At 38.7% G+C, this 12877-nt stretch overlaps 1 protein-coding gene across 6 annotated transcripts in view; it reads left to right on the top strand.

Moving 5' to 3' along the window:
- Positions 1-12877, top strand: part of LOC143282661 (protein DOP1A-like) — a 72658-nt gene that overhangs the window by 3082 nt on the left and 56699 nt on the right. For all 6 annotated transcript variants that reach the window (XM_076588325.1, XM_076588319.1, XM_076588322.1 and 3 more), the window contains exons 2-3: positions 8954-9119; positions 11573-11800. In XM_076588325.1, coding sequence (XP_076444440.1) covers positions 8973-9119; positions 11573-11800 — 375 coding nt within the window. In that variant the 5' untranslated portion in view covers positions 8954-8972. The remainder of the gene's footprint in view (positions 1-8953; positions 9120-11572; positions 11801-12877) is intronic.

Below are 12877 nucleotides of genomic sequence, written 5' to 3'. Positions count from 1 at the left end.
ACTGCAATAACTGTCCTTGAAAGGTGACATATTTTGTCTGGCAAGAATGCTCCAATGCGCTTTTGTCTCTCTGAGGAGTCTAGCTGCCCATTTGACCAGGAACATTTGCTGCTGGTGTTCGATGTTGATCATATTCAAGCCACCATCTTCTTTGTCAAGGCTGAGGACGCCTCTTTTTATTTTTTCAAAAGCTTTTTTATTATTAAACTTTTTTTTCCACAAAAACCTGTACATAAGTGTGTTAATGGTGCTGAGGACTTTGACTGGTAAAGCCGATACTTGCAGGACCTGTGAGAACTGTGACAACAAAAACGTCTTTGCCAAGATAACCTTACCGTATAGTGATGGGTTTCTTCGTTCCCATCGTTTAATCGCCTTAGTTATTTTTTCGATTTTAGATTTCCAGTTTTCTTCCAGTTCCGAAATTTCTTTGTCTGCTGAGAAATATATCCCCAGAATTTTCAGCCTGTCAGGTCTTATGGGAATGCTATTTATGTCGCCTGTTTCATGCTTTCTTGACCCCAGCCACATTCCCTCTGATTTACTTTTATTTAATTTCAGACCTGAGTATTCTTCAAACTGAGATACAATGTCTGTAGCTATCCGAATGTCCTGTTCATTTTTTAGAGTTAATGTTGTATCATCTGCAAACTGTTTTATTTTAGAGGTGTTACTTTCGTTGCACATACCTCCTAATGGCGTCAATTCAATTCCTCGAATCTCTTTATTGTTTCTAATTCTAATCGCCAGTATTTCTACTGCTAGTACGAAAAGAAGGAGTCCATTCAATTTCTTGTTTATTTACATTCTAGATACTTCAGTATCCACTTAAAAATATTCATATGCAGTATACGTGTCAACGATGTAGTTAGTGTGACTATGTGTTCTGTCCAGAATTTATATTTCTTTTCTTTTAATTGCGTACACACACACACACACACACACACACACACAAAAAGAGGTCATGTCATCTTCAGACCCAAACACTTTCTGGATTTGGATTCTCAATGAAATAAACTGTTCATGATCTGGAACTACAGCTTGATCCAGAAGACTTAAACCTGTTAATTGTATGACAGTAAAGATTCTTTGCCCACTGATGTCAGTCTAAATTTGGTATTGGCAGACAAAGTATTTCCAGAGAAAATGACAATGTTAAGGTTTACCATGGACACACACACACACACACACACACACACACACACACACAACCGGACACTGGGTTATTACATAGATTCACATTGTTTGCACAAGTGAGTCAAATTCAAAAAGAACCATTTCAGATAGAAATCATAACCACAAGTAAAAATTTCTGGGCAAAATTATAACCATGAGTAAAAATTTCTGTAACAACTATCCCATTCATACAACATAAGCCACCTCAACCACAAAGTGAACAACAATATGTATATGATATGTAATCAGAGGATTATGTATCATGAACATAATTTTGAAACAAAGCACCCACATATATACAGACCAAAGCATGCACACACATGCACATGCACAAACACACATACACAACCACATATACACACATACCATGCACGCGCGCACATGCACACACAGACACACTGACACACAGGCTCATGCACACGTGTGCTCACACACACGCAAAACACACACACATGTCTAATGGAGCACAGAAGTATTCAATGTCTGAAAACATTGCATTACATGTACTATTACTCATCATCTTCCACATTTTATACACTGAACACAAAAAGATTGCTTTGCAGCCAAGCAACAATGGTTATGAACAAAGTAAAAGGTCAGACATATTTAATTGTTTTATTTCCACACTGTACCTTTCAAAATCAAATGACCCATGGAATCCAAGCATAATTAGAAATGGTTTGAGCACAGAACATTTAAGGAGCTTGCAAAAACATAGCTTTACTTAAAGGATTCTGTGCTGGAAGACTGTTGGAAATATATAAAACTGTTAAAAGGGCATAGGAACAAATAGAAAGATTTAATCAGAGAGCTGTTTGTGAATTATGCCAAAATGGCCGTGAGGTTAGGAGAAACAGTGATCTGGTTTTGATATCATCCCTAACCTTCTGGCAGTACAAACATCCCCTCTCATGCTTTGGTAGAGTAGTCTATATGTTGGATGGCAGAAAAGCCAGTGGTGTAAATAGCTGGAAAAGGATCTGCATTGCTACACACACATCAAGGCAGGCATATTTTCTTGTCACAGTTGTCAAGGTTAATGGACCAAAAAGCAGCAAAGGGGGAAAAAAAACCTCTTCCTTCTGGCAGATATATGTATATCCAAGCTCCTGTTCATATGATAAAAGATTTTCGCTCTTGTTATGTGTTCATTTTCAGTATTTTTAGAACATCCTGGGAACATGAACAGTGCATCTTTTCCATTTTCATATCATCAGCTGATCAGGGACATATATTTATAAAAATTACATTATCAGAAGCCCTATACAGCTGCTGAGGTACTGAGAATGTAAGTTTGGCTGCAGAGCAGACTGACAGCCTTGTTCAACAGCATGTTGTGGGTGTGCCACTGAACTCTTGGTGTGGGCTGTAATTGTAAATTGTGCTGAAATGAAAACTGCCTGAATTTGCTTTGTTACACAAACTGATCTTCCATGTGGGTTGGGATGTTTTTTTCTTTTATAATTTGTTGTCAGTATCAGTGACTGTCCAGGAAATGTAAGCATATAATGATATAGTTTTAATTCTATTTATTTCAAAATATGATTTTGAGGATATCTAATAAGTACTGTATATTTCAAAATTAATTATTTTGATGGAATAATTTCACCAAAACTAATATTCTGCTTGATACAACATGGGTAGGGTTGTGATTTGCTGGTTATGTTGTCTATGAACACTAAAGAACTTGGAACCACTGCTAAGAGTAAGATCAAATGAGGCCTTTACTTTGAGGTTTTGTGAAAAACCACCAAATGGCTATGAGACTATAAAGCACTCACTTGCTTATCAGGAGGAAACCTCTCGCCCAGCAGAGCAACTGAAGCTGAAATGGGGCCTCTGCCAAAAACAGTATTAGTTGTCAATATATATATATATATATAATATTGTCACTGATGACCTCTCCAGATATTAGTATACACTGTTTGAACTCCCATTACTTGTACCATGAAACCTTTTGTATTTCTGTTGTCTGGGAAAACCAAAGTCTATCAACACAGTATCACACTCTAGAGAGAACTTTACTAGCAGGTACAAGACTGCCATTTTTGGTTTCTTTTCTAATGCTGTCTTGCCTCTGTTTGGTCTTTGGCAAGGCATTGGCAAGTGCATCATGCAAGCAGCAGCTGAATGGGAAATATTTATATGTTTTTGTTTGTTACATAATTGTGGGGACAGTTATCTCCGGTAAGTGATCTTATTTTTCATGAAAGTGGAAAGAGGTGATCAGTTGTTTTTTTTTGTTTTTTTTTTTTAACATTGAATGAATGATCCATCAGGTTTCTTCAGTTCAACTTGGTGTGATTATTTTGTTGACATGACATCATGTTGTATGCATAACTAAGACAAAAGTGTGCATGCACCTGTCTATATATGTATATATATATTTTTTTTAAAGATGCATGCAGTACAGTCTCATGTTAACAAATTACAACATTCATGATATGAATAGATCTTTGTGTGCATGCACACTGTCATTTTCACTCTCTCTCTCTCTCATTCTTTTTCTCTCTTTCAGAGCTGTCTGTCTGTCTGTCTCTTTCTTTCTTGCCCTCATCATCCATATTACCCTTACACATGTTTGTGCACTTTCTCTCTCTGTACAGATATGTATTCACACACATGAGAGGCATGCATCCCCTTCTCCCAGAGAAGCAAGAATTTGATACACAGATATGTACCAGTATTTTTTAGCAGTTACAAAATTAGTGTAATTTGTTTTCAGTTCTTTTAATTTTTTCCCTTAAAAATACAGAAAAAAAACCTTACAAACTTAACGGCCTGTTGACAGTTTATTGCAAACATTTGCTTGTGTAACAATGATGCTGACAGCACAAATGTCAACATAGGTTTTGTACAAAAATCAGCTTTCCTGTACTTTTTTTCGATCATCCAGTTGTCTGTCATCAGTTGTTATTGTGAAAGCACTGAGAGAGAGAGAGGTGGGGGGACGGAGGGGGGTGGGGGGTGGGGGCAGCTAGGTTGTAATTAAAAAACAACAAAAAAATTATGAGAGGTGAAGAAAGAAGGAAGTGGGATGGGAAAGAGAGAGGGCATGGGATGAGGGGGGGAGTGGGGGGGTGGGGGGGTTGGGGAATAGGGGGAGAAAACTTACATCGAGAAAATCTTTCTATAATTCGACATCTCACAGTGTAATGTATACAATTATTACAATGTAAGGTAATAGTGATAATTTAACTCATTAAAAAGAAATGACAGTCCATCATGTTGACTGCATCTCGCTGCACTTTACCAGTAGGAATTTATCTAAAAATGTACAAAATCATTTTGAAAATGTGTATGATAATTAATATATCAAACTATACCTGACACCTAACTGAATTTCATGTAAAAAAAAAAAAAAAAAAAAAATCGACAGTTTTTCTGTATACAGCCAGTACAAAATAGATCAATATACTAGTAGTTGTTCACTCCATCCACAAAATAGAATTGACATGCTTTATACTATGAAAGGGATGTTAAATTCACTGTAAAAATTCATGTTATAATTCACTGCTTGTTCTGTCCAGTCCTTTTCCACTACTCTGCTACTTAGTCACCCCACCACCTCCTCCCATGTACATACCCTCCCCCCCCTCCCCTTCACTGGTGCACACAACACATACACACATAATTATGCTTTGTTGTTGTTGTTGTTGTTGTTGTCTGATATCACAAAACAGTGAAAACATGTTTGAGGAAAAGAATCAACAATTGGAAAATCCGGGACAGTTCATGATTAGCCACATTATGTGTACCGTTTGCTGTAAAGTGTGTTTCCCTAGCAATTAGCAAGTGCATGACTTGGGTAATTAGCTTTCTGTTCAGTTGTGTGCCTTGGCAATAGCACAGTTCAGAACCCTTCTAATTATAGCGAATATAGAGCTGCAGTATACAGTTAATCTGGGGCAGGGGCGGGGACAGGGGAGGGGGACTGGTGGGGCCAGGGGGGGGGGCCAGGGGGGGTGGGGGTAATTTGAGTGTGTGTATGTGTGTGTGAGGGGTGGGGGGGGTTTGGGGCTTTATATATATATATATATATATATATATATATATATATATATATATATATATATGTATATACATATACATCTCTGTCTCCATCTGCATCCTTGGAATTGTTCATTTAAAAAAAAGAAAAACTATAATAATGAACAGATTGGATGTTTCGCAAAAACTTTAAGAAAAAAACCCATACCATAACAATAGCTTGCTAAATATTTAAGTTGACATTACTGGAGATAGTGGTATTACAGGGTTGTGACATAAGAGCATGTAGCAAGTTTCCTGTATTATGACCATTTGTATAGTGATTACCACATAGGCAGGTTACAGTTTTTACATATATTTTGGTTTTAAAACATTTCAATGTCCATTTGCAGAATAAAAACTAAAACAGAAAAACATATATTTTGTAATGTGAACGTTTTTTTGAGGATACCTAAGAATCAACCATTTAAAAAAAATCTGTCCATGTAAATATGTGTAACTTTTCCTCTGACCAAAATAAATTGTGATTTTTTAACCTTTTCTACCATTGTATGCCATTTCTTGTCGTGAGAAGGCAATGTGTTAACTTGCTGATGTGTTTTTTTTGTTGATCTGTTGCTCTAATCTTGGCTAAAGAGTCAACATTTTCATTATAATGAAAACTAGTCTCAAAGTCAAATATCCCAAAATAAGTGACCTTCTATTGATGGTATAGACAGAAGAAACAATGAACTTTGAAACTGGAAAAAAAAAGAAGAAAAAAAAGGTAGATTTTGTCAATGCAACAGTTATTCTTCCCAACTCAAATAGAAACAGTGTTCAAACAAAGTTGAGCAAGTTTGATTCTTCTTCTTCTGCGTTCATGGGCTTCAACTCCCATGTTCACTCGTATATACGCAAGTGGTCTTTTTATGTGTTTTACCCTGCCATGTAGGCAGCCATACTTCGCTTTCGGGGGTGTGCATGCTGGGTATGTTCATGTTTCCATAACCCACCGAACGCTGACATGGATTACAGGATCTTTAACGTGCGTATTTGATCTTATGCTTGCGTATACACACGAAGGGGGTTCAGGCACTGGCAGGTCTGCACATATGTTGACCTGGGAGACCGTAAAAATCTCCACCCTTTACCCACCAGACGCTGTCACCGTGATTCAAACCCAGGACCCTCAGATCGAAAGTCCAACGCTTTAACCATTTGGCTATGGCACCCATCGAGCAAGTTTGATTCAAGTTCCACGTTTAGGTACAGTCAGACCTGTGCAAATTCAGTTCATATGTACTGGTTATTCTGATTTGTTCTTGTGTTTCAAGTTTATTTTTGGTTCACCAGATGTTGTGGCTTTAAACTGAAAACATATAATGTAGAAAGCATCGTTACTGTGCTGGTTATTCCATTTTTATAGACTGACACATTTTGTGGTGTTAACTGAAATGATGAATCACACACTGGGAACAAATACATGTTCTCACTCATTTTTTTCCGCAGCTGTCTTCTGTCCGCCCCTGCACACCTCTGTCTTTCTACCTCTCACTCTCTCTTCATCAGTCTCTGTATGTCTCTGTCGGTCTATCTGTCTATTTCTCTGTCTCTTTACAGGTGACTCTGCCTCTTTTCCCCCTCCCTCCCTCTCTATGTCTGTGTCTCGTCTGAGCCTCTGTCACATGCAGAGGAAGTGAGAATGGTCACCAAACGATTAATGTGATGTTATCTGAGAGAGAGAGAGAGGGAGAGAGAGAGAGAGAGAGAGACCAGATAGCAAAAAGAAAGTAGAGGGGAGAACCCATGGTTTGGTGTTGTTAATTTGTTTGCTTTAACAGTACATTTCTGTGAAGCTTGGTCTCATGCATTCCTGTTCGGTGTTGTACTGACTCCCACTGCTGCAGCAGCTCGAAATGTGCCTGCTTAGGGTTACCAGTAAGAAAGACTTTAAATGTGATGGTATTATTGGTCACACAAGTTGTGAATGTTTTTTTTTTCTGTCCAATTGTTCATATGTCCACTATTTGAATTGAAAAGAAATGAAAAAGCCTGTTATGAAAGTCATAGCATCCTTCTTCTCTAGAGCAAGCTTTGGCTCATTTTGATTACATTTCAATATTATGGTTATTTTTACTCAGTATTTGTGCCTTTGTTGACTTAGTTTAACATGCTTATTTTTATTTGAAAAAACTTTGAACAGAATGTGAAAATGCCTGGAACATAATCAAAGAAAGAATATTGTCAGTTTTTAACACACACACTCACACGCACATGCGTGCGCACACACACACACACACTGACAAACAAACAAACTCTTTTTTTTCTCTTCTTTTTTTTTCACTTGCTGTCCCATCATCTGCACCATTTCAGTGGCATTACTCCCACGCTGCTCATTCTGAGCCCCCCATACACAGCCACACCCAGGTTTGTATGTCTCAGTCCCAGTGCTGGTATTCCACAGGGAACAGTTGATGTTACGTTGCCAGGAGGCCACACACCAGAGGAGACCCTGCACTGTTGCTGAGTCACTTCAGTAGTGTTCGGTAGTGCCTGTTCTGATTTAATGTGCTACTGATGACTACTGATGACAGTAATGGCTTAGTCACAGAGCCAGACTGAGTGAGCATCTCCCCAGAGTTGAGACCGCCACCACATCCCTCCAGCGACAGCTCCCCATGAATCCACCGACACTGAAGACCTTGACATGACTCGACCCAAGTGGGAAATGGAGGGCTATCGAAACTGAGGTCACCATGAGAGCAGGGCATGAAAGGTCACACAATTTGGGACTTTTCTTTTATATTGATGATGATGGAAGAGGAGGAGGATGGCGATGATGATGATAATGAAGATGCTGCTGTGGAGGTCCATTCAGGTTTGGGAACACATGACAAGGCTGTACTCTTGTCATGATGACATTCCGGTGTCAGCCAGGCCTGGGAGATACAGACGCTTGCTGTGTAGGTCAGGAAATTAGAGTAACACACCCAAAGACAGATCCGTGAAGTGGATGATACTCGACTGTTTGGTCCCAGTCTTCCCTTTTCAGCCCATAGCACACTCAACTCAAGGTAGGAACCGGCTTTGGGCTGAAAAACCCACCTCTGCTGGGATTCAAACGCGCATCTTCCCAGCCGTCAGTCCATGATACTAACCACTTTGCCATGGTGGCTGTTTTTTTTTCATCTTTTATCTCTCCAGTTGATCAAGAAAAACAAAGTCATGATAAAAAGAAACAGACCCTGTAGCAATATAATATGATGTATGACACAAGCTGTTGTCAACATCTGAGAGCATGTTCAAGTGAAGCAGATTCTGTTTGTCATGTGTGTATAGTCAATGGCTGGCTGTACACCAGAAAGCTGTGTACATTGGCAAAAAAACATCTTGTAATAATGACAAAGGCCCATCGATCATGTGGTTGGTGTAACAGAGTTAAGATACTGTTTCTAATTCTGTTCTTAGAAAAGATGCTGTTTTAAGTTACTGTGCATTTGTAAAAAATGATACTGATTAATAAAAGTGCTTTTCTTCTTGAATCACATCAAGTGTTGGATTATGAATTATTTGATTATATTGTTGATCAACTTTGAAGATAAAGACCATAGAATTAGAAAGAATTAAAAGAGAAAAAAAAGGGGGGAGGGGGAGTGTTGGTGGGGAGTTCCAGCTGCAACAACAAACAAAACAGCAACAGCAACGTCTGTATGTGTGCATGCATGCTCACAAACCCACCACCCTGCTTTCCTTGTGACATAAACACAAAGTTGCCACTGTTAAGTTCTGACAATGACTGTTTCAGCTCACTTCACCTTGCCAAGATGAGCATGTTGACAGTGGAAGAGTGTGAACTGCTGAGCGACTCAAAGTACAGGTCGTACATCAGCCAGGTGGAAAAGGCTTTGAAAAGTTTTGAGTACACCAGCGAATGGGCAGACCTTATATCAGCGCTGGGAAAACTGAACAAGGTATGTGTTATGTACATGCAGTCTTTTAAATACACTTGCTTATGGAGGTGTCAAGTTTCAGGTGCTGAAGCTGAAGGGAGGTGTTTTGTGCTTTTTCTTTTTGTGGTTTTTATTTTGCTGTAATAAGTAAATTCTGTTTGTTGACCCCTGTGGAGTCTGATTTTGGAAGTTCGTGCATCAAAAACTTGTGCATCTTACTAATATTTTATTATTTGATTTTAGCAGTATCCCATGACATTGTGATGTTTTCAAATAACTTGAGGTTTGAATGTACAAACTGATGAAAGGAAATATGTGACAAGGAAATTGCAGTGCATTTTGGTAAAGGCATGCTTTGTATTCTTTGCATTGTGGTATGGAATGGAGAGAGAAGGTGGAAGAGGTGTGGTTTAGGGTGTGTGTGTGAGTGTGCGTGTGTTTACACATGTACACATGCATACATGTCTTCCTGAACAGGCTAACTTACAGTACTTCCTATTTCCTGTTTACAGGACACTGTGTGTCTAAATGTGTATGTATGTGTGTGAGTGCATGTGTGTGCGCTTGCATAAATATGTGTGCATTTGTGTTTTCATGTGTTTGGTTTCCCAGTTTCCTGTTGGGTCTTTCTGCTCAAATTTAGTTTCATGGCCTTCTGTTTCCTGTTCACAGGATAATGGAGACAGTGCTGAGAAAGACTGTGTTGATAAAGCAGCAACACTTTCATTTCCTCACATTCTGTTTATTGCCCGTATTTACTGAACAATTTGCTGAGTCTTACTGTTGTGTTGGAAGAAAAAACAAGAAAGCTTATTTTGATCGGAAGTGTTTCTCAGATGTTATTTGAACAGATCATTGTGAGATTTTGTGTGCAAATCGAACTGACTTGAACATTGTTTGAACCAAGGTTTTGAATAAAAGTGTGTCTGACCCATCTCGTAAGCATCTTAAAAATTCTTTTACAGAAACTTATTGAGATACATTTTCAGAAAATGATGTATATGTACAATGTTGATCAGTTCATTTTAGAGGAGGAATAAGGCCTGGTTTGGGGCATTGATACAAAGCGAGACCATGGTTTGAACTTTCATATTCAATTCAATTATGTTTGATACATTTATCTTATGTCATCCTTCATAATAGGCTGTTGCCCTTGGGCATCCTTTGAAAAGAGCTTCTTGAATTCTTGAAAATGTGTAAAATATTGAAATGTGTCTCCCGTTTTACTGTACAGTGCACCACATGTGGAGGGTTTGCCATCATATTTAGCTCAGATGTGTAAACAAAGTGAGGCTATGTAATAACTATTTGTTTGTGAGGAGAGAGAGAGAGTGAGAGAGAGAGAGAGAGTGTGTGTGTGTGTGTGTGAGTGAGTGTGTGTGTGTGTGTGTGTGTGTCTGTGTGTCTGTGTGTGTCTTTGTGTGTGTATGTGGTCATGTGCGCATGCATATGTTACAATGTCTGTCTGTCCATAGTGAACTGTAGCAAAGTTAATTTGCTCTGTTCTGTAAATGCTTTGTTGGCACAAAATTAGAGTTAGAATCGGGGGAAAAAACCCCAACAATTTAGCTCTTCACACATATTGTAATTATTGTGGCAGCACACTGTATGGGTTGCTGCTTAGTTGTCCCCTTCATTCGCAAAATTTTTCCCTTAGATACTGATGAGTTCTGTAATGAAACAGCATTTTGTGAATAAATGTATTCCAGTGCTGTGCATGTGGAAAAAAAAAAGTACGCTAGTTGTTACCAGTTGTTATAGTTTGTTATACAGGTATCATGTTCCTCATGAATTTTTGTAATAGTACTTGACATTCATTTCATTTTTTTCTTCCCTAACATTTTCTTTCCAAATTTGGTAACTTATGGAAAATTGATTTATAAACATACATGGGAAAGGAGAGGGGAACAAAATGGACAAAACATGAAAAAAAACCCAAAAAAAAAACAAGCAAACAAACATTGCAACATACAAACATAGTATTTTAATGGAAAAACTGCTATGAATAAATCTGTTGAAATAGTTATGAATTAGAGAAAATATCCATTTCACCCCAAAATGTATCATTTGTATATATATATTTCAGCCTTTGCAGTCATTTCTGTTGAAAAATACACCAACAGTGTGTGGATGTCTCTCTCTCTGTATGTGATTTTGTATGTGCTTGTTTGAGTGTGTGTGTGTGTGTGTGTGTGTGATTCTGAATGTAACAGGGAGGGGATTTGTATATAATACATGAAAGTTATTGTGATTATGGGGATGGAGGTGGGAGGTGTGTGTGTGTGTGTGTGTGTGTGTGTGTGTGTGTGTGTGTGTGAGGTTCAAAAGCTGAAAGATTCAAGAGTTCAGCATGACTATCTTTACAGGATTACAAAAGGTCAGGATTACAAAGAGTTACACTGATATTACATATCTATTGAAACATAATCTCTCACTCAGCCCTGTGAAACACATTGTGGTGTGTGTGTGATCAGGTGCTTCTCAATCACATGAAGTACCCGGTCATCCCCAAGAAGGTGACCATCGGCAAGCGGCTGGCACAATGCCTGCACCCGGCCCTGCCCAGCGGGGTGCACCTGAAGGCGCTGGAGGCCTACGACATCATCTTCAAGTGCATCGGCCCTCAGCGCCTGGCCCAGGACCTCTTTGTCTACAGCGCTGGCCTCTTCCCTGTCATTGCTCATGCTGCCATGAGTGTCAAGGTAAAGGGTGGGATCTTGTGGGGACTGTGTGTGTGCTGTATAGCTTGAGTTGTGTGGTCTGTAAGTGAACAGTGCTGTGTCTGATGGGCACGATAGCTGAGTGGTTTGAGCATTAGACTTTGAGTCTTAGGATCGCAATCATAACTTGTGCTGCCATCAGTGTCAAGGTAGGGGTGGGATCTTGTGGGGACTGTGTGTGCACAACTTCGGTCGTGTGGTCTGTAAGTGAACAGTGCTGTGTCTGATGGGCACGATAGCTGAGTGGTTTGAGCATTAGACTTTGGGTCTTAGGATCGCAATCATGAGTGTGAAGGTAAAGGGTCAATAGCTTGAGTCATGGCCTCCAGATATGTCTTAACCAATCAGTTGGTATGGCTAGTGTTAATTGATTTTGAGCACAATGCTAAATTATCTCTTACTCATATTAGTTACATCAAATATGTAACATTTTCATGTACCTCCATGGGGTTTTCTGAAATTAATAACATCTTGTCTTGAATTGTCTTGCAAGTGAACAGGCATTAAAATTCTGTGTCTGGTGAGATAGCTTAGTGGTCAGAGCATTGGACTTTCAGGTTTGAATTTCAGTGGCGCAGAGCCATGTATACACTTGTGGAACATCAGATATGCTTTAATCCTTGTTAGTGTTCAGTGGGTTATGGAAACAGGTCCTGCATATAAAACCCCACTTGTATATGTGAGTGCCGGCAAATGCAGTAAGAACGAAAGAGCTATACAGTGTGGATCATTTGTTAGTCAGCAAGTATTACAATGCTGTACAGACTGATAACTATTTAGGGTTTTATTTTGGGCACAAATCTTGTCTGTTGGTGAACAGTTATTACAATACTACATCTACTGATTGTGAACTTTTGTGGGTTAAAGCTTATCTTTCTTTTTTCTTTCTGGGTTGTTTTCATTTATTTTTTAGTTGTTTTTTGTTGTTGTCTGACTCGTTTTTACAGATGGGTAGATGGAAAGTTTCATATTTCTGTAAAGATCAGGAATTGTAAAATTTTACTATGAAACAGTTTGAACCTTTCAGTTGTTTAAGTATATTTGGGAAAAAAAAGATGT

Source organism: Babylonia areolata, chromosome 6, assembly GCF_041734735.1.
Source record: "Babylonia areolata isolate BAREFJ2019XMU chromosome 6, ASM4173473v1, whole genome shotgun sequence".
Classification (NCBI taxonomy): domain Eukaryota; kingdom Metazoa; phylum Mollusca; class Gastropoda; order Neogastropoda; family Buccinidae; genus Babylonia; species Babylonia areolata.
This window is presented reverse-complemented; position numbering and strand designations above follow the sequence as displayed.